The following is a 21,457-nucleotide window of genomic DNA, read 5'->3' on the forward strand; positions in this document are numbered from 1 at the left end:
CCTTTGTCCCAGTGTCCACTAATGTTGAGTTGTATCTTTGTCAATGTTTGGGATGGTTCTCTATATTATAGTTGCTTTTTATTTGCAAGCTCTTAATGCTACATATCCATACAAATACATACATATCATACTCATTACTGTTATGTTAAATTAATATTGCACGATAGCATTTTAAAAGTTACCTGTTACATGGCCTGTAATCATAGCCAAAAATCTGGTGCTGTTTCTGAAGCCTTTCGGGTGTTTCCACTGGCACAAGTCGCTCGCCACCTTCAGGCTGCTTACACAGAAGAATCCAGCCTTCTGTTTCTTGACAATTGTTATTGTATTCTTGTAATTGCTCCTAAAGCATCAGTGAGACATTGAGAGATCATATAATTGATCCATCATATAAAAACATAACATTACAATTCCAAAACTAAGGATTGCAATCAATACAGTGAATACCTCTGCCACACTTTGTCAACTCAAGGTCATTATAATTATGTAGCTCATGCTCCAGGCCTTTCCCTGACATGTATTTATCTTTTCAGTTAAGATCTATCCTACAGAGGAGGTTTCAGGTCATTCACATCCACCAACCTGTTCTGAAAACATTGCTTATACTTTGACAGCTGCAATATTCTAAAACAACATTGTAAATAAAACAACCTGCAACATTCTAAACAAGAGAGAGCCAATTTGCCCCGTAACTTAATATCAATGGATTCTTTAAAAATTTTCAGGATTGAAATCCTCACCAAATACTATTTAGATCTTCTCTGAGCCATATTCAAATCTGTCACTCAAATCCATCCATTAGATTTGGGATATAAAAACATATGAAAAATGAATAGAAGTAGACAAAATGGCCCTTGAGCCTGTTTTGCCATTTCGTAAGATCACAGCTATTCTACTTGCATTTTGAACCCCATGTTCCCACTTACCATTGATAATTTTGATTTCCATGTCTAATAAGAATCTATCATTCTGAAGAATCATAACTGACTCAAAACTTTAACTTTATTTCTCTCTCCATAGATGCTGCCAGACATGCTGAATTTCAACAGCATTTTATCTCCAAAATTCTAATTTTCAGCAACTGTAGTACTTTGCTTTTATATAAATTAAGCAATTTTTAAAACATTCGCGTGTGCTATACTACAGTTCGATATTGTTGGTACTTAATGATATAGCTTCTTGCTCTACTCAATAAGTACACTTATTTAAAGACTTGTGGCTCACTATAGAAGTGCACCACTAAGCTAATACCTTAACACTGTAAATGCAATGATCACACTAACCATTACTTGCTTTGTATACAATTCATTTTTGAAATGACTCAGCACTACAGAAAAGGTTCGATGAGAGGTGCTGGTATCATCATTATGCTTTACCAAAATCTGTCATCTATCGGTGACTTTGGTGAGCCAACACAACAGAAATGTTTTTACCTCACTCACTGATTTACTGTTCAACACTTCAAACAAAGTCCAGCACACTACTAAAGCCATTTACAAATGAAACAATCATAAAATGCAGATGAAGCTACACTATGAAATGTACAATAGTAGAAAAAGTCCCCGATATGACAGTAAGATTATTCTACCATGACAATTAAAAACAAAAATCAGAAAATGGCTCCCAAGAAACTCACCTGATTCAGCTTCACCCATAGGCCATGGCTGTTGCAGTATTCCTCTCCTGTTGCTTTGATGCAGGTCCCTCTCTTTAATTCAATATCAAAGAGTTTCTTGCGCTGAGGCTGAGAGGCTAACTGCCAGATTGAAACAATGTACTGAGATCGCCCAACGACAGTACTAGACAAGGTGGAGTCTTTCCAAAACTTATACAAGACTTCTTTGGGGACATAACACAAGGCTTCTGGCAAAGGTTTACTGTTCCTGAAGCAATCGATGCACTCAATCAGAAACCTGATTCTTCCTGAAATCTGATGCGGATTGTCGGGATTCATTGCAATCTAAAATAAGCAAAATAATTTGAATGTTGATACGTCACTGCTAATGTGACCTATACTCTTATCACAATTGCATTTCAGTCAGGAAAAGTAATTTTGCAGGGAGGTTCTTTTTACAGTGTAACTCCCGAGATTAAGTAGCCAATCTCTTTCACTTTACAGAGCTCTATAATGGCCTCTTATAGATTTTACTCATTTTTTTAAAAAACAATCATAGAAAAATGTGAAAGGTTATACAAGAAATAAGATGAGTAATAAACTTGATTAATACTCTGAGGTAACACTGGAAATGGAGAATTGACGTTTCAGACATTAGCCCTTCAGGCAGATTCCTGATGAAAGGCGTATGCCCGAAATGTCGATTCTTCTGCTCCTCAGATGCCGCCTGACCTGCTGTGCTTACCCAGTACAACACTCTTGACGCTGATCGCCAGCATCTACAGTCCTAACTTTCTCATAATACTAGAAATGGCCAACTGCAGTAGTAAATAGCAGAAAATGGTGGAATGAAAGAATGCATAACTTCAAAGACATAACAAAAGTGGAGAAACTTAGCAGGTCTGGCAGCAATCAAGAGAGAAAAATAGAGGCTTCATATTTTGAGTTCAGTGATCCTTTGTCACAACACTTGGTTGATCCCCAGTATGCAGAGATCGTCTTATGAGCAAAGTTGAGCAGGTTGGGACTCATTGAAATTCAGAAGAATTCGGCTCTTAAGGGATTTGACAGGGGAAACTTCAGGAGGATATTTCTGTTCATGGGAGAGGCTAGGACAGAGGACATAGTCTCAGAATTAAGAGTTGCCAACTTAAGACAGGGATGTGAAGAAATTATTTCTCTCAGAGGGTTGAGTGTCTTTGGAACTTTTTGCCACAGAGATTGAAGGGAGCAGAATCCTTATATATGTTTAAGGTTGAGATGGATGGATTCTAGATCAGTACTGGAAGCAAGGGTTATAGGGAAAAGTAGGAGAATAAAAACGCTATTGAACTGGCTGAGCAAGCTCAAGGGGACAAATGGCCTACTTATGTTTCAATTTCTTATGGTCTTATCAATGGTAATATGTGCACAAATAACATTAAGAATTGCAACAGATTTCACAAAAGTATGAACTGGAGCATTTTAAAATAACATATACATCATAAAAGTTGGGAAAAGGAGAGTGATTCAAGCAAAATTGTAAAATCTCAGTTTTTAGATCATCTAACTCCTCCCCCCCCGTCCTGTTGTCACATAACAAATTCTTGATCACGGATAGTTTAAAGAAACAAACTAGGCAGTGAAACACTAACACAACACTGGGTTGTCATGAGAGCAACACGGAAGAAAAATAAATTACAGGGGCACTAAAATATTTTTTAAAAATAACAATTTTCTTTGAAAAGCGTTATTTAAAAAGGGTGGGCCAATTGGAGGGGAAGAATTAAAATTATGCAATTGAACTTTCAGGGTCACATCCAACCAGATTTGGGAAACATAACTGAATAAGGCAGTGCTAAGAGTTTGAGGGAGGAATAGGTCAAGGTCCACTATAAACAGTTCAAGTTGAAATGATATTCCACATCTGAAAACTCAGATTTCAGCAGATTTACATGGATTATGTTCAACATCACTTTACATTCAAAGCTGAATAATGGGCTCCCTCAGCTGTTTTCACAACATGATCAGCATTTATTTCAAAACTCGCCAACTTCCGTCTCCCTGCTGACATTGCTAACAGTTACCCTTCAACTTGACATTTCCTCATCTATCCGCCCCATTTCAAACCTCTGAACGCCCCCCACCCCAGACCACACCATGACTGGACTTACTTTACTGACTTCCCCTCTGCTTCCTGACGCAGGCGCGCTGCGGCCCCCTCCCCACGGAGGTCCTTCCGAGAGATCATGTGATCTTCCCGCCCACCGCCCCCAGCCAGAGGGCCGGCGCTAATTGGCCGGACGGGATCACGTGGGTGGAGGCCTGCCAACATGGCGCCGCCCGGGGCTTGCAGGGTAGGAACAGCAAAGGAAGACTAGGAGCCTGAGCGACATGGGGGACGGCGATTTCTTCGAGTAAGTAAGAGCGGGTGTTTAAACAGCAGGAGCCGGGGCACGCTGTAAAACTCCGAGCGGCGAAGTTTCAATCCCAGCAGTGGACGCTGCAAACCGTCCCGCAGAGAACTCGAGTCAGTCACCGGGCATTGAGAGTTTTACACAACTACCCGAACGTCAACAAAACGGTTAACTTAATAAACAAAAACCATCTCACTGTTTAAACAATATAACTCTCAAGGTGGTGATGACCACTCCGAGAAAATCCCATAAATTAGTTTTGGGCTGTATTCCCATTAAAGCAGCCAACCATCCCCTTCACGGTGAAGTTATGTAACTGCGAAGAGGCGTCGTGTAACCATGATCTTAACCATGACAATCGTATCGTATAAATGTAACCCGAATGGATTCAATAGTTAATGTTTGTAGTCGGCCGGTCAATGTTTATAAACATTGACTGTAGAAAATGTCAGACTTTTTTTTTAAAAAGGCATGTTTTTAATGTGTTTCAAATACGGTGAGTACGACCTTCCTGATTGACATTTCCTGTATTGGCAGACTCCCTATGTATTTTATTGTGTTGTTTACAATGCTGTGCTGCATTCAAAAGCCACGATATTTGCATGATGATGGAACTTGAATGACAGACTTTGCCAAATATGATCTTGTAATTAATTTTCTGGTCTTTCAGCAGATGGCGTGTTATCTTCTAATTTGAAGGAATGATTAGAAATTTGACAAGACACCACTTCATTTCATAGTTTATCTCTGGTCCTGAGGATATGATTATATCACAATATGCAGCTTTTTATTCTGTCCACTATAAGCTTTATCTGTGGATTTAGTTTAGTATTGCACATCTTGTGCCAGTTAGAGGTAGCATTAGTGATCATCAACTGACAAAATCCATCATTGTGATGATGGCATTTTTATGTGATTTTATTAATGTAAATTTATTTGAAAATAGTTTGATTACTGGGTAATTCCCTATATGTTTCAACTCTTAAATTATGCCTTTCATTGGTGTAATTCCAGTAATTACCCACCACCTTCTGCTTCCAGGGATAAATGACTTTGCAGTTAGCTGATATGCAACACACCCTTATCTGAAACAAAAGATATCCTTATTTTCTATTATCAGCATACCAGACAACTGTTTTGATAGATAAGATCAGTTTGTTGTAGGCTGGATGCTTCTTGGAAATGCTCAGACGCAATTCAAGTGCACAAACATATCCTTCAAAACGGAAGGAGTCTCTTCATGGTAAAACTCTGTCATAATGTAACAGAAAAACATCTCAGCATATTCTGGTCTTTAAGTTCACAAGTTTGTCAAGTGTATTGTCACATTCACTTTAAATATGTTGTGAAAGTGTTAGTCGGAATTAAAAGGGAAGTGACATGTTTTTAATTGGCAGCCTCCCATCTTGTGAGGTGGTGGCTTGTGCCTTGATGGTCAGCTCAGTGTTGATCATCTCCTGAAGTCGCGCAGGAACTCCACTCTGGGTAGTCTTTTTTTTCTGGGCTCATTTCTCAGTCGGCTGATGTTTTCATTTATCCTCACTTCTCATGCCCAGTTGTCTGCAGCAGTATCCATGATCTTCACTACTTGCTTGTAGATGTCCTTGTAGCAGAGGTGAGGATATCTGGCAGATTGTTACTCAGCCCCAGTTCACCATACAGAAGGTCTTTGGTACACAGACAAGCCATCTGTATACTTCAGCTGAAGGAATCTTAGAATTCTTAAATCAGCTAACTACAGAGGTTACTTTGAGTTAATTTATGTTGATATATTTTTGACTTCTATATTTATGATTTGGGAAAAAAAATCAATCCAACATTTCCTACTCAAAGATTTTAAGCATTTCCAAATGGGTTTTCCTTTTTATTAACTGCATAGGGAAGTTTGTATGATGTCAGATATTAAACATGTAGCCTTGGAAGAAGTGTCAAAAAATTACTTCTGAACTGCTTGACCTAAATAATATTTTTATATAAAACTCTTCCAATTATTGCATTTGTACAGAAGTGTGACTAATTGTATGTTGGTACTTTAATAATACAATGATCATATGCGTGAATATTGTGTCAAAAATTTAGGATTTATTCAAAAGTCTTGTACTACTTATTTAGTCCTTGAATGATGTTTGGCATAATTTTGAAGTACAAAAATTAATTGTATACATTGCAAATATTATGAAGTCTAAATATAAGTTTAAATGTAAGGACGAGATACAGGCTAACGTCAAATTGTTATGTGGAGGAATAGCATGGAATCAGACAGAACAGAAGAGGTGCTTCAGTGCATCGCATCTGTACCCCCAAAGCTATGCTAAATCTACATTAGTCTCACTTTCCAGCACTCGCCCCATAGCTTTGAATGTTATGACATTTCAGGTGCTGATCCACATAACTTTTTAAAAGTTGTGAAGTTACCACCTCAATTGTCCTCCCACGCAGTGTATTCCAGATCCCTCCATCCTCCATGTGAAAAAATATTTCTTCAAATCCCCTCTAAACCTTTTGTCTTTCACCTTAAAATTAAACCCCTTGTTATTTACCCTTCAACTAAGGGAACAACTATTCACCCTGTCCATGTCCCAAGTGGTTTATACAACAAGGATTCTGGATAATCCAAGATCGAGAATGGGAAAAAAGTTGTGGTTGTATGAACTGTTCCTTTTTAAGGTATTTTTAGTGTTGGAACTGATTTCCTCGAAATCTGGGAATGGTAATTACTGTTTTATAAGCTGTTGCATTGTTTTGGAATTTTGAGGGAAAGAAAGATCAAAATACCAATACTTTAAAATGGAGGAAGGCAGACAAAGGCAGTAACCACATGGGGAGTGAATCAAACAGAAATGAAGCTGCAGTGAATATGTATAGCTGTCAGTTCTGATTGATTTCATGAATCTGGACATCAGAGTCGAGTAAGAAAAATTAACAGCAAAATTCACAGCTCACCTTGGAGAAACCTGTGTGGGAGAGCTGAGCAGGGGAGCAGCTAAGTGACTTTTCAAAAGTGTAACCTTATTGTATTTTTGTTTGTAAATCTACAACAGTGAATAGAGTTTTTTTTGATATGTTTTATTGAGATCTGTCTCTTGATTAAACATTAAAAATATAAAACATAGGTACTAGGTTAGCCTGGAGCAGTATTTTTGACAGCAGTAAGACTCTTTCCTGAGGCTATGAATTAAGATGTAAAGATGGCTTTAGTAGAGTGATGTGCTCTTCCTGTTCGATGAGAAGAGTTTCTATGTTACTGGTGATTATGTCTTCAGGATGTGTGATTGGTTGCGAATCCTGTCGGATCACACGATCAGTTGGAACGGCAGTTTGAGGCAATGAGTTTACAGGGAGGCAGATTGTTCAGGAGTCTCCTCTGCCTAACCCCATCTCAAGGAGGTATGCTGTTTTGGAAAATATAGGGTGTGATGGACTCTCAGGAGAATGTAGCACTGGCAGTCTCTAGTACTGAGACTGGCTCTAATGTAACAAGGGTTAAGCCAGATTTCAAGCGATCAGTTGTGATAGGGGATTATCAAGTCAGAGGCACAGATAGACGTTTCAGCAGCCAACAATGAAACATCAGAATGGTGCGTGGCCTCCCTGGCATCAGGATCAAGATTGCAGAATATTCTCAAGAAGGAGAGAGAACAGGAGGTCATTCTACACCTTTGAACTAATGACACAGGAAGAGAATGGGATGAGATTCTGAGGAGGTAGTACAAGAAGTTAGGCAGGAATTTAAAATGGAGGTCCTCAAGGGTTGTAATATCTGGATTACTCCCATTGCTATGGACTAGTGAGGGTAGGAATAGAAGGATAGGGCTGAGGAGCTGATGCTGGGGAGAAGGATTCACATGTTTGAATAATGGGAATCTCTTCTGGGGTAGAAATGACCTATAAAGAAGGGCAGATTGCACCTGAATTGAAAGGGGACTAATATACTGGGAAATTTGCTGGAGTTGCTCAAGAGGATTTAAATTTGTAAGGGGAGGACCCAGGGAGATAGTGAGGAAAGAAATCAATTCGAGACTGGTATAGTAGGGAAAAGGAGCAAGCCAAGCAGTCTGAGCAGACAGGAATAAAGCAGAGAGCAAGGTAGGACTGATAGACCTCATTCATTGAAGTAAATGCAGTTTAACAGATAAGGCTGAACTCAGGGCATGTTAGTGTAATGTTAAAAGATTAAATTGAACTATCTCTCTGGGCATTAATGTAATAGTAAAGGGTTAAACTGCACTGATTCCACATTCTGGAAGTGGGTGGGGATGACATTCATGCAGGAATGCAGATCACTCCCACTCCATTTAGACAGTCATTTGCTACTATTATCAAAGTAAACTATCATTCAGTCCCTTCCATTCAGAAATAATTTCATAGCCGTCCTCCGAAGCTAGATATGTCGCACCTGCATTGTCTTGGGGAAATCATGAAGTCAGGAAATTATTTGCATAACGATTCCCCAGGATTATGGCATGTACATGTGCATTTTCTCCAAGGATGACCTCACCCTACCATTGTACCTAGGGTAACATGGTTATGGGGTGGAGGAGGGGGTGGCTGGAGTTACCATGAGCATTACCAACTGACCTGTATAAGGGAGTTGTTTTTTTTGTTTGGGGTCTATTTTGACTTGACTTCTCACGCCTGTGAAGAGGGTCAAAGGGGGTCACCTAGCTTGTACAGGTTGTAATAAACTTTAACTGCTTGCAGAAGTTGGAATGCCTGAATTGCATCTCGTGTGTGAAACCTCAGGAAAAGCACCTAACAATAGCAATTACAGAGATGTGGCTCAGGAATGGACAAGACTGACAGCTTAATGTTCCAGGGTATAGACGCTATAGGAAGGATAGAAAGAGGGCAGGGCAGAAGGGAGAATGGCGTTTTTGTTGAGGGATAACATTATGGCTGTGCTTAGAGTGGATATTCCTGGGAATACGACCAGTGAAGTTATTTATTTCGGTGGAACTGAGAAATAAGAAAGGGATGATCACCTTATTAGGATTGTACTATAGACTCTTTCCCCAATAGTCAGTGGGAAATTTGAGAAATAAATTTGTAAGGAGATTTCAGTTGTCTGTAAGAATAATACAGTGGTTATGGTAGGGGATTTTACCTTTCCAAGCATAGTCTAGGACTACCATAGTGTTAAGGGCTTGGATGGAGAGGAATTTAAGTGTATACAGGAAAATTTTCTGATTCAGTATATGGAGGTACCTATTAGAGAAGGTGCAAACCTTGAATCTCTCTTGGGAAATAAGTCAGGGCAGGTGACTGAGGAGTCAGTTGGGGGATCACATTGGGTCCAGTGACCATAATTCTAATAGTTTTAAAATCGTGATGGAAAAGGATAGACCAAATCTAAAAGTTTAAGTTCTGAATCAGAGGAAGGCCAATTTTGAATGTATTTGGAGTGGATGTTTACCGGTAAAGGGATGATTGGAAAATGAGAAGCCTTCAAAAATGAGATAGTCAGAGTCCGGGACAGTTTGTTCCTGTTACGGTGAAGGGCAAGGGTGGTATGTGTAGGGAATGCTGGATGTTGACTGAAATTGTGGTTTTGGTCGCGAAGAAGGAGGAAGCATATGTCAGGTATAGACAGCAGAGATCAAGTGAATCCCAAGCAGTGTATAAAGGCAGTAGAAGTATAACTTAAGTGGGAAATCAAGAGAGCAAAAACAGAACGTGAGATAGCTTTGGCAAATAGGGTTGAGGAGAATCCAAAGGAATTCTACAAATACATTAAGGACAGAATGGTAACTAGAGAGACAAAAGGGGTCCCTTAAAGATCAACAAGGCTGCCTATGTGTGGAACCGCAGGAGATGGGGGAGATACTAAACGAGTATTTTGCATTAGTGTTTACTGTGGCGAAGGACATGTAAGATAGAGAATGTGGGGAAATAAATGTCAATATCATGACAAATGTCCATATTACAGAGCAGATGGTGCTAGACAGCTTACAATGCATAAAGGTGGATAAAACTCTGAGGCCTGATCATGTGTACCCTTGAACTCTGTGGAAAGCTAGAGAAGTGATTGCTGGGCCCCTTGCTGAGATATTTGTATCATCGATAGCCACAGGTGAGGTGTCGGAAGACTGGAGGTTGGCAAATGTAGTGCCACTATTGAAGAAAGGTGGTAAGAAAAAGCCAGGGAACTATAGACTGATATGCCTGATGTCGGTGGTGGTCAAGTTATTGGAGGGAATCCTGATGGACAGGGTTTACATGCATTTGGAAAGGCAAGGACTGATTAGGAATAGTCGAAATGGGAAATCGCGTCTCATTGAGTTTTTTGAGGAAGTAACGAAGAGGATTGATAAGGATGGAGCAATAGATGTGATCTGTATGGACTTCAGTAAGGAGTTTGACAAGGTTCCTCATGGTAGCCTGCTTAACAAGGTTAGATTACATGGAATACAGGGAGAACTAGCTATTTGGATACAGAACTGGCTCAGAGGTCGTATACAGAGGATGGTAGTAGAAGATTGCTTTTCAGACTGGAAACCTGTGACTGGTGGTGTGCCACAAGAATAGGTGCTATGTGTACTGCTTTTTGTCATTTATATAAACAACTTGGATATGAACATAGGAGGTATGGTTAGTAAGTTTGCAGATGACACCAAAATTGTAGGTATAGTGGACAGCAAAGAAGGTTACCTCAGATTACAACAGAATCTTGATCAGATATAGTGGCAGATGCAGTTTAATTTAGATAAATGCTTGGTGCTGCATTTTGGAAAGGCAAATCAGGGCGTGACTTGTGTACTTAATGGTAAGGTCCTGGGGCATGTTGCTGCATGAAGAGGTCTTGGAGTGCAAGTTCATAGTTCCTTGGAAGTGGAGTTGCAGGTAGATAAGATAGTCAAAAGGTGTTGGTATGCTTGCCTTTATTGGTCAGTGCATTTAGTATAGGAATTGGGAGGTCATGTTGCGGTTGTACAGGACATTGGTTCAGCCACTTTTGGAATACTGTATGCTATTCTGGCCTCCCTGCTATAGGAAGGATGTTGTGAAACTTGAAAGGGTTCAGAAAAGATTTACAAGGATGTTGCCAGGATTAGAGGGTTTGAGCTACAAGGAGAGACTGAATAGGCTGGGGCTATTTTCCCTCTATTGTCAGAGGCTGAGGGGTGACTACAGAGATTTATAAAATCATGAGGGACATGCATAGGGTAAATAGACAAGGTCTTTCCCTGGGTGGGGGAGTCCAAAACGAGAGTGCACAGGTTTAAGAGAGAGAGGAAAGATTTAAAAAGCACCTCAAAAACTTTTTCACACAGAGGAAGATGTGAGTATGGAATAAGCTACCAGAAGTAGTAGTGTGGAGGCTGGTACAATTACAACATTTAAAAGGCATCTGGGTGGGTATATGAATAGGAAGGGTTTAGAGGGATATTGGCCAAATGCTAGCAAATGGGAGTAGATTTATTTAGGTGTCTGGTTGGCATGAATGAGTTGGACCGAAGGGTCTGTTTCCATGCTATATGATTCTCTGACCTCTTAAATACTCGCTCCTCCTCCTGTTTTGCTCCAAATAAAACAATCCAAGCTTATCCAACTTCTCTTAAATAAAGTGCACCACCCCTGACCAGATCCTGGTGAATTTCCTCTGCACCCCCTCCACTGCAAACACACCTTTCCTTTCATGAGGCAACCAGAGATGCACATTGTATTTCATCTGGGGCCCAACTAAAGTCTTGTACATGCTCATTGATAATCATAATTACTTGCTGTTTTCTGAGAGAGTGAGATGGGGAAATGCAGAGAGGGGAAACATGATGAGGAGGCTATGGCAAATTTTGAATCCCTACAGCAACGGAGCACTTGCTAGAGCATTAGCTTTGAAAGTTAAAATTTATCAATTTCACCTAACTGTTTGGGATAATCTATAATGACATTCAAAGATTTCACTCCCCCCAATAAGCTGCTTGTAGCAGAGGCTTGGATCAACCAACTCATTTTCTCTTGTCAGCAAAGCTATAAGCTTGTGTCTATAAGCTTTTCTCTAGAGGAGATCAACCAGCATTGATGAGCAATATTTCCATAATCTGACACTAATATATAATTATCTTAAATGAGAACAGACCTCCTTAAGATATGACTGGAATATATTGTCTGAATATTTTTATGCTATTTTTTCTCAGTACATTGATCTGAATGCTGTAATGTTTTTTCCAAGTACAGAAAGTATAACATGATGCACATTTTACAATGAAGTGTGAGAGCCCAAGAGTAAATGTTGTTGAGAATGTGTTTTACTGGAAATCCATTTGTTATTAACACTGACAACATTTTTATCTACTAAGTTATTAAATTTTAACAACTTGTGTACGTACTTAAGTTAACATTTATCTGAAAGTGATTATTGTTTAATTTTTAGCTCTGAAAATTTTCCTCCACTGAAAAATGACACATTCCTCAGAGCAGCATGGGGAAAGGTAACTGACTATGTCCCTGTCTGGTGTATGAGGCAGGCAGGAAGATATCTCCCGGGTAAGTATCAGAAACATGAATCAAAATAGATATCTCATTCAGAACAACACACATGAGATCTTCTCATTGATTACTGTTGTTGGGTCTGACCTGGCACCTGCACTTAAGCCCTAACCTAATTAAACTGGATTTGATGGTTTTTCTGAAGACTTCATGGTATCCCATAAAACCTGACATGAACATTTCTGTAAAGATCTAACAATAATTTTGCTTTCACTTTGGACCGCTTAATGAGGATGGGGCAACAGATCTGGCGAATTTTGAGTTTTTTATGATTTGAGCTGTGCCGTTTGAGAGAGAAATGGAGCGAAGATGTTACACAAGTTATGGCAGAATATCATTCTCTTGTTTTTCCATCTCTTGCTGGATCACGCCAATTAGTTCTTAGCACCCCTAAGTGGCTGCTTCACGACATCCTGAAACAGTCACAAAGTAGGCAACATGTTCTTTTGGCTACTCAGGCCCCTGTTATTATGGTAAGCCTTCTGTTCTCCTTATCCATTTGGACTATCTCCCTCCTGGTCCAAAGTGCTCTTGTCAGCATTTTGATTATCTTGCCATTGTTCCCAAAACTTGGCCAGTCTCTCGTTGAGTGATAAATTGACCACTAGGTGGTGCATAGAAAGGATCATCATTTCCTGCGGATATTATAATCAAGACTGGATACTCTCCATTTAGGAAATTGCAGACACAAAACCAGCTCCCATTGTTCCTCCCCACACCTCTTCAGATAGCAATATAAATTGAGAAGTGACATTATAAGCTGTGATGGCATTGACCCTGGAGATCTTTTAGTTATTTCTTGGTGATTGAATTCCTGTATTAACTGTGGACACTTCTGTCCCTTCCCGCAGAATTCAGAGAGACACGAGCAACTCAGGATTTCTTCACAGCTTGTCGCACTCCGGCAATTAGCTGTGAACTAACATTGCAGGTAAGTTGTTCAAGCATTTAATGGACTTTAGATTAATTCCAGCAGTTGAATTAAGAAATCGGACAGTTAAGCTCCAATTATCTGAAAACAATTGGAAAAACAGCTGAATTGAAGGGAAGAGAAAACAGTCTTTCCCATCCTTGGCTACTGCAACAAACTGGGAAATGATATGAAACACATTACTTCAGCCAGATGTTTAACTAAATATCTGTAACATCTTTTGTACCATTGTACCTTGCAGCATTACTGCATTGTTACAGGCAGAAAGCCCTCATTCTGCACATTTAAGGTTAGTGTGAAATTCATGCATTTTTCCTGAAATCCTGTACATCGTTTTGATTTGAATAATCATCTAATGCCGCCTTCAAAGCCTCAGTTGAATTGCCCCCTCACATAGCCAGTCAGTGCATTTCAGACCTAAACCAGTCTGAAAAAGTGTTACTCACCTTGCAATTGCTGTTTTTGCAAAACAGTTTAGAACTGCACCAGTTGGTGCTTGATAATTTTATGAACAGTAACAATGTTTCCCTACCAACTCCATCCAGACCCTTCGTAGTTTTGAGAACTTCTAACCAATCTTTAGCCCTGTCCTCTTCCGAGCACAACAGTCCAATGTTTAGCACCCAGAACAATACTCCAGCTGAGCTCTAACTGATATCCTCAATAGGTTCATCAAAACTTCCCTGCTCTTCTATTGTATTTCCTTGTTCCTGAAGCCAAGAATACTGTGTGCTTTATTAACAGCTCTCTACCTTTCCTGGCAGACAAGTAGTACATGCTCTTGAGCAAATGGGCAGGTATCATCTGTAATGCAGTGGAAGTATTATTATTTCGTAAGTCAGCTGTTCTTTCAAGTCTGACTGAGTGCTGCACTGTTGGAGTTGCCCACTTTCAAATGAGGTGTAAAACTTGAGATTGTGCCTGTCCCTTCGGGCGGACATAAAAGATCCTAATGTGCCATACAATATTTATTGCTCAATCAATATTTTATGTCTTTCTAACCAATCTCTCTCTCTCTCTCTCTCGCGCTCTCTCTCTCGCTCACACGCGCTCTCTCTCTCGCTCACACGCGCTCTCTCTCTCGCTCACACGCGCTCTCTCTCTCGCTCACACGCGCTCTCTCTCTCGCTCACACGCGCTCTCTCTCTCGCTCACACGCGCTCTCTCTCTCGCTCGCGCGCTCTCTCTCTCGCTCGCGCGCTCTCTCTCTCGCTCGCGCGCTCTCTCTCTCGCTCGCGCGCTCTCTCTCTCGCTCGCGCGCTCTCTCTCTCTCGCTCGCGCGCTCTCTCTCTCTCGCTCGCGCGCTCTCTCTCTCTCTCGCTCGCGCGCTCTCTCTCTCTCTCGCTCGCGCGCTCTCTCTCGCTCGCGCGCTCTCTCTCTCTCTCGCTCGCGCGCTCTCTCTCTCTCTCGCTCGCGCGCTCTCTCTCTCTCTCGCTCGCGCGCTCTCTCTCTCTCTCGCTCGCGCGCTCTCGCTCTCTCTCGCTCGCGCGCTCTCTCTCTCTCTCGCTCGCGCGCTCTCTCTCTCTCTCGCTCGCGCGCTCTCTCTCTCTCTCGCTCGCGCGCTCTCGCTCTCTCTCGCTCGCGCACTCTCTCTCTCTCTCGCTCGCGCGCTCTCTCTCTCGCTCACACGCGCTCTCTCTCTCGCTCACGCGCGCTCTCTCTCTCGCTTGCGCGCTCTCTCTCTCGCTCACGCGCGCTCTCTCTCTCGCTCACACGCGCTCTCTCTCGCTCACGCGCGCTCTCTCTCTCGCTCACGCGCGCTCTCTCTCTCGCTCACGCGCGCTCTCTCTCTCTCTCGCTCGCGCGCTCTCTCTCTCTCTCGCTCGCGCGCTCTCTCTCTCTCTCGCTCGCGCGCTCTCTCTCTCTCTCGCTCGCGCGCTCTCTCTCTCTCTCGCTCGCGCGCTCTCGCTCTCTCTCGCTCGCGCACTCTCTCTCTCTCTCGCTCGCGCGCTCTCTCTCTCGCTCACGCGCGCTCTCTCTCTCGCTCACGCGCGCTCTCTCTCTCGCTTGCGCGCTCTCTCTCTCGCTCACGCGCGCTCTCTCTCTCGCTCACGCGCGCTCTCTCTCTCGCTCACACGCGCTCTCTCTCGCTCACGCGCGCTCTCTCTCTCGCTCACGCGCGCTCTCTCTCTCGCTCACGCGCGCTCTCTCTCTCGCTCACGCGCGCTCTCTCTCTCGCTCGCGCGCTCTCTCTCTCGCTCGCGCGCTCTCTCTCTCGCTCGCGGCTCTCTCTCTCTCGCTCGCGGCTCTCTCTCTCTCGCTCGCGGCTCTCTCTCTCTCGCTCGCGGCTCTCTCTCTCTCGCTCGCGGCTCTCTCTCTCTCGCTCGCGGCTCTCTCTCGCTCGCGCGCTCTCTCTCTCTCTCGCTCGCGCGCTCTCTCTCTCTCGCTCGCGCGCTCTCTCTCTCTCGCTCGCGCGCTCTCTCTCTCTCGCTCGCGCGCTCTCTCTCTCTCGCTCGCGCGCTCTCTCTCTCGCTCGCGCGTGCTCTCTCTCTCGCTCGCGCGTGCTCTCTCTCTCGCTCGCGCGTGCTCTCTCTCTCGCTCGCGCGTGCTCTCTCTCTCGCTCGCGCGTGCTCTCTCTCTCTCGCTCGCGTGCTCTCTCTCTCTCGCTCGCGCGCTCTCTCTCTCTCGCTCGCGCGCTCTCTCTCTCTCGCTCGCGCGTGCTCTCTCTCTCGCTCGCGCGTGCTCTCTCTCTCTCGCTCGCGTGCTCTCTCTCTCTCGCTCGCGCGCTCTCTCTCTCTCGCTCGCGCGCTCTCTCTTTCTCTCTCGCTCGCGCGCTCTCTCTCTCTCTCTCTCGCTCGCGCGCTCTCTCTCGCTCGCTCGCGCGCTCTCTCTCTCTCGCTCGCTTGCGCTCTCTCTCTCTCGCTCGCGCGCTCTCTCTCTCTCGCTCGCGCGCTCTCTCTCTCTCGCTCGCGCGCTCTCTCTCTCTCGCTCGCGCGCTCTCTCTCTCTCGCTCGCGCGCTCTCTCTCTCGCTCGCGGCTCTCTCTCTCGCTCGCGCGCTCTCTCTCTCTCGCTCGCGCGCTCTCTCTCTCTCGCTCGCGCGCTCTCTCTCTCTCGCTCGCGCGCACTCTCTCTCTCGCTCGCGCGCTCTCTCTCTCTCGCTCGCGCGCTCTCTCTCTCTCGCTCGCCGCGCTCTCTCTCTCTCTCGCTCGCGCGCTCTCTCTCTCTCGCTCGCGCGCTCTCTCTCGCTCGCTCGCGCGCTCTCTCTCTCTCGCTCGCGCGCTCTCTCTCTCTCGCTCGCGCGCTCTCTCTCTCGCTCGCGCGCTCTCTCTCTCTCGCTCGCAGCGCTCTCTCTCTCTCGCTCGCCGCGCTCTCTCTCTCTCGCTCGCGCGCTCTCTCTCTCGCTCGCGGCTCTCTCTCTCTCGCTCGCGCGCTCTCTCTCTCTCGCTCGCGCGCTCTCTCTCTCTCGCTCGCGCGCTCTCTCTCTCTCGCTCGCGCGCACTCTCTCTCTCGCTCGCGCGCTCTCTCTCTCTCGCTCGCGCGCTCTCTCTCTCTCGCTCGCGCGCTCTCTCTCTCTCGCTCGCGCGCTCTCTCTCTCTCGCTCGCGCGCTCTCTCTCTCGCTCGCGGCTCTCTCTCTCTCGCTCGCGCGCTCTCTCTCTCTCTCGCTCGCGCGCTCTCTCTCTCTCGCTCGCGCGCACTCTCTCTCTCCGCTCGCGCGCTCTCTCTCTCTCGCTCGCCGCGCTCTCTCTCTCTCGCTCGCACGCTCTCTCTCTCGCTCGCGCGTGCTCTCTCTCTCGCTCGCGCGTGCTCTCTCTCTCGCTCGCGCGTGCTCTCTCTCTCGCTCGCGCGTGCTCTCTCTCTCGCTCGCGCGTGCTCTCTCTCTCGCTCGCGCGTGCTCTCTCTCTCGCTCGCGCGTGCTCTCTCTCTCGCTCGCGCGTGCTCTCTCTCTCTCGCTCGCGCGCTCTCTCTCTCTCGCTCGCGCGTGCTCTCTCTCTCTCGCTCGCGCGCTCTCTCTCTCGCTCGCGCGTGCTCTCTCTCTCTCGCTCGCGCGCTCTCTCTCTCTCGCTCGCGCGCTCTCTCTCTCTCGCTCGCGCGCTCTCTCTCTCTCGCTCGCCGCGCTCTCTCTCTCTCGCTCGCGGCTCTCTCTCGCTCGCGCGCTCTCTCTCGCTCGCGCGCTCTCTCTCTCTCGCTCGCGCGCTCTCTCTCTCGCTCGCGCGCTCTCTCTCTCTCGCTCGCGCGCTCTCTCTCTCTCGCTCGCGCGCTCTCTCTCTCTCGCTCGCGCGCTCTCTCTCTCGCTCGCGCGTGCTCTCTCTCTCGCTCGCGCGTGCTCTCTCTCTCGCTCGCGCGTGCTCTCTCTCTCGCTCGCGCTGCTCTCTCTCTCTCGCTCGCGTGCTCTCTCTCTCTCGCTCGCGTGCTCTCTCTCTCTCGCTCGCGTGCTCTCTCTCTCTCGCTCGCGTGCTCTCTCTCTCTCGCTCGCGTGCTCTCTCTCTCTCGCTCGCGTGCTCTCTCTCTCTCGCTCGCAGCGCTCTCTCTCTCGCTCGCGCGCTCTCTCTCTCTCTCTCGCTCGCGCGCTCTCTCTCTCTCTCGCTCAGCGCGCTCTCTCTCTCTCGCTCGCGCGCTCTCTCTCTCGCTCGCGCGCTCTCTCTCTCGCTCGTGCGCTCTCTCTCTCTCTCGCTCGCGCGCTGCTCTCTCTCTCTCTCTCGCTCGCGCGCTCTCTCTCTCTCTCGCTCGCGCGCTCTCTCTCTCTCGCTCGCGCGCTCTCTCTCTCTCTCGCTCGCGCGCTCTCTCTCGCTCGCTCGCGCGCTCTCTCGCTCGCTCGCTCTCTCTCTCGCTCACAGCGCGCTCTCTCTCTCGCTCGCACGCGCGCTCTCACTCTCGCTCGCGCGCGCTCTCTCTCTCGCTCGCGCGCGCTCTCTCTCTCGCTCGCGCGCGCTCTCTCTCTCGCTCGCGCGCTCTCTCTCTCTCGCTCGCGGCTCTCTCTCTCTCCTCGCTCGCGGCTCTCTCTCTCTCGCTCGCGGCTCTCTCTCTCTCGCTCGCGGCTCTCTCTCTCTCGCTCGCGGCTCTCTCTCTCTCGCTCGCGGCTCACTCTCGCTCACGCGCTCTCTCTCTCTCGCTCGCTCGCGCGCGCTCTCGCTCGCTCGCGCGCGCTCTCTCTCTCTCGCTCGCGCGCGCTCTCTCTCTCTCTCGCTCGCGCTCTCTCTCTCTCTCGCTCGCGCGCTCTCTCTCTCTCGCTCGCGCGCTCTCTCTCTCTCGCTCGCGCGCTCTCTCTCTCTCGCTCGCGCGCTCTCTCTCTCTCGCTCGCGCGCTCTCTCTCTCTCGCTCGCGCGCTCTCTCTCTCTCCTCGCTCGCGCGCCTCTCTCTCTCGCTCGCGCGCTCTCTCTCTCTCGCTCGCGCGCTCTCTCTCTCTCGCTCGCGCGCTCTCTCTCTCTCGCTCGCGCGCTCTCTCTCTCTCGCTCGCGCGCTCTCTCTCTCTCGCTCGCGCGCTCTCTCTCTCTCGCTCGCGCGCTCTCTCTCTCGCTCGCGCGCTCTCTCTCTCGCTCGCGCGCCTCTCTCGCTCTCGCTCGCGCGCCTCTCTCTCTCTCGCTCGCGCGCTCTCTCTCTCGCTCGCGCGTGCTCTCTCTCTCGCTCGCGCGTGCTCTCTCTCTCGCTCGCGCGTGCTCTCTCTCTCGCTCGCGCGTGCTCTCTCTCTCGCTCGCGCGTGCTCTCTCTCTCGCTCGCGCGTGCTCTCTCTCTCGCTCGCGCGTGCTCTCTCTCTCTCGCTCGCGCGCTCTCTCTCTCTCGCTCGCGCTCTCTCTCTCTCTCGCTCGCGCGCTCTCTCTCTCTCGCTCGCGCGCTCTCTCTCTCCTCGCTCGCGCGCCTCTCTCTCTCTCGCTCGCGCGCTCTCTCTCTCTCGCTCGCGCGCTCTCTCTCTCTCGCTCGCGCGCTCTCTCTCTCTCGCTCGCGCGCTCTCTCTCTCTCGCTCGCGCGCTCTCTCTCTCTCGCTCGCGCGCTCTCTCTCTCTCGCTCGCGCGCGCTCTCTCGCTCGCGCGTGCTCTCTCGCTCGCGCGTGCTCTCTCTCTCGCTCGCGCGTGCTCTCTCTCTCGCTCGCGCGTGCTCTCTCTCTCGCTCGCGCGTGCTCTCTCTCTCGCTCGCGCGTGCTCTCTCTCTCGCTCGCGCGTGCTCTCTCTCTCGCTCGCGCGTGCTCTCTCTCTCGCTCGCGCGCTCTCTCTCTCTCGCTCGCGCTCTCTCTCTCTCTCGCTCGCGCGCTCTCTCTCTCTCGCTCGCGCGCTCTCTCTCTCTCGCTCGCGCGCTCTCTCTCTCTCGCTCGCGCGCTCTCTCTCTCTCGCTCGCGCGCTCTCTCTCTCTCGCTCGCAGCGCTCTCCTCTCTCTCGCTCGCGCGCTCTCTCTCTCTCGCTCGCGCGCTCTCTCTCTCTCGCTCGCGCGCTCTCTCTCTCTCGCTCGCGCGCGCTCTCTCCTCTCTCGGGCTCGCTGCGCGTGCTCTCTCTCTCGCTCGCGCGTGCTCTCTCTCTCGCTCGCGCGTGCTCCTCTCTCTCGCTCGCGCGTGCTCTCTCTCTCGCTCGCGCGTGCTCTCTCTCTCGCTCGCGCGTGCTCTCTCTCTCGCTCGCGCGTGCTCTCTCTCTCGCTCGCGCGTGCTCTCTCTCTCGCTCGCAGCGTGCTCTCTCTCTCTCGCTCGCCGCGCTCTCTCTCTCTCGCTCGCGCGTGCTCTCTCTCTCGCTCGCGCGTGCTCTCTCTCTCTCGCTCGCGTGCTCTCTCTCTCTCGCTCGCGTGCTCTCTCTCTCTCGCTCGCGTGCTCTCTCTCTCTCGCTCGCGCGTGCTCTCTCTCTCGCTCGCGCGTGCTCTCTCTCTCTCGCTCGCGCGCTCTCTCTCTCTCGCTCGCGCGTGCTCTCTCTCTCTCGCTCGCGCGTGCTCTCTCTCTCTCGCTCGCGTGCTCTCTCTCTCTCGCTCGCGTGCTCTCTCTCTCTCTCGCTCGCGCGCTCTCTCTCGCTCGCGCGCTCTCTCTCGCTCGCGCGCTCTCTCTCGCTCGCGCGCTCTCTCTCGCTCGCGCGCTCTCTCTCTCTCTCTCGCTCGCGCGCTCTCTCTCTCTCTCGCTCGCGCGCTTCTCTCTCTCTCCTCGCTCGCGCGCTCTCTCTCTCTCGCTCGCGCGCTCTCTCTCTCGCTCGCGCGCTCTCTCTCTCGCTCGCTCGTGCGCTCTCTCTCTCTCTCGCTCGCTGCGCTCTCTCTCTCTCTCGCTCGCGCGCTCTCTCTCTCTCTCGCTCGCGCGCTCTCTCTCTCTCGCTCGCGCGCTCTCTCTCTCTCTCGCTCGCGCGCTCTCTCTCGTTCGCTCGCGCGCTCTCTCGCTCGCTCGCGCGCTCTCTCTCGCTCGCGCGCTCTCTCTCTCGCTCGCGCGCTCTCTCTCTCTCTCTCGCTCGCGCGCTCTCTCTCTCTCTCGCTCGCGCGCTCTCTCTCTCTCTCGCTCGCAGCGCTCTCTCTCTCTCTCGCTCGCGCGCTCTCTCTCTCTCGCTCGCGCGCTCTCTCTCTCGCTCGCGCGCTCTCTCTCTCTCTCGCTCGTGCGCTCTCTCTCTCTCTCTCGCTCGCGGCGCTCTCTCTCTCTCTCTCGCTCGCGGCGCTCTCTCTCTCTCTCGCTCGCGCGCTCTCTCTCTCTCGCTCGCGCGCCTCTCTCTCTCTCGCTCGCGCGCTCTCTCTCGCTCGCGCGCTCTCTCTCGCTCGCTCGCGCGCTCTCTCGCTCGCTCGCGCGCTCTCTCGCTCGCCTCGCGCTCTCTCTCTCCGCTCACGCGCCGCTCTCTCTCTCGCTCGCACGCGCGCTCTCACTCTCGCTCGCGCGCGCTCTCTCTCTCGCTCGCGCGCGCTCTCTCTCTCGCTCGCGCGCTCTCTCTCTCTCGCTCGCGGCTCTCTCTCTCTCGCTCGCGGCTCTCTCTCTCTCGCTCGCGGCTCTCTCTCTCTCGCTCGCGGCTCACTCTCGCTCACGCGCTCTCTCTCTCTCGCTCGCGGCGTGCTCTCTCTCTCGCTCGCGCGTGCTCTCTCTCTCATCGCTCGCGCGCTCTCTCTCTCGCTCGCGCGCTCTCTCTCTCGCTCGCGCGCTCTCTCTCTC

General features: G+C 48.9%; 2 protein-coding genes across 3 annotated transcripts in view; one reads left to right on the forward strand and one right to left on the reverse strand.

Annotated features, from left to right (window-relative positions):
• The window catches only part of hectd3 (HECT domain containing 3), a 65,663-nt gene extending 61,785 nt beyond the window's left edge, over positions 1-3,878 (reverse strand). The window contains exons 1-3 of the mRNA XM_087990540.1: positions 3,769-3,878; positions 1,637-1,960; positions 183-343 (exon numbers count right to left, since the gene is read on the reverse strand). Coding sequence (XP_087846666.1) covers positions 183-343; positions 1,637-1,954 — 479 coding nt within the window. The 5' untranslated portion in view covers positions 1,955-1,960; positions 3,769-3,878. The remainder of the gene's footprint in view (positions 1-182; positions 344-1,636; positions 1,961-3,768) is intronic.
• Positions 3,879-3,881: 3 nt separating this feature from the next.
• The window catches only part of urod (uroporphyrinogen decarboxylase), a 60,510-nt gene continuing 42,934 nt past the window's right edge, over positions 3,882-21,457 (forward strand). Inside the window, exons 1-4 of one of the 2 annotated variants that reach the window (XM_087990541.1) lie at positions 3,886-4,011; positions 12,383-12,495; positions 13,350-13,429; positions 13,671-13,718. In XM_087990541.1, coding sequence (XP_087846667.1) covers positions 3,989-4,011; positions 12,383-12,495; positions 13,350-13,429; positions 13,671-13,718 — 264 coding nt within the window. In that variant the 5' untranslated portion in view covers positions 3,886-3,988. Of the gene's footprint in view, positions 4,012-12,382; positions 12,496-13,349; positions 13,430-13,670; positions 13,719-21,457 lie in introns of both variants that reach the window. The other variant, XM_087990542.1, reaches the window with a different exon arrangement.

This window comes from Chiloscyllium plagiosum, unplaced genomic scaffold (genome assembly GCF_037043375.1).
Source record: "Chiloscyllium plagiosum isolate Xiang-an unplaced genomic scaffold, Cpla_swu_hap1 HiC_scaffold_9, whole genome shotgun sequence".
Lineage (NCBI taxonomy): Eukaryota > Metazoa > Chordata > Chondrichthyes > Orectolobiformes > Hemiscylliidae > Chiloscyllium > Chiloscyllium plagiosum.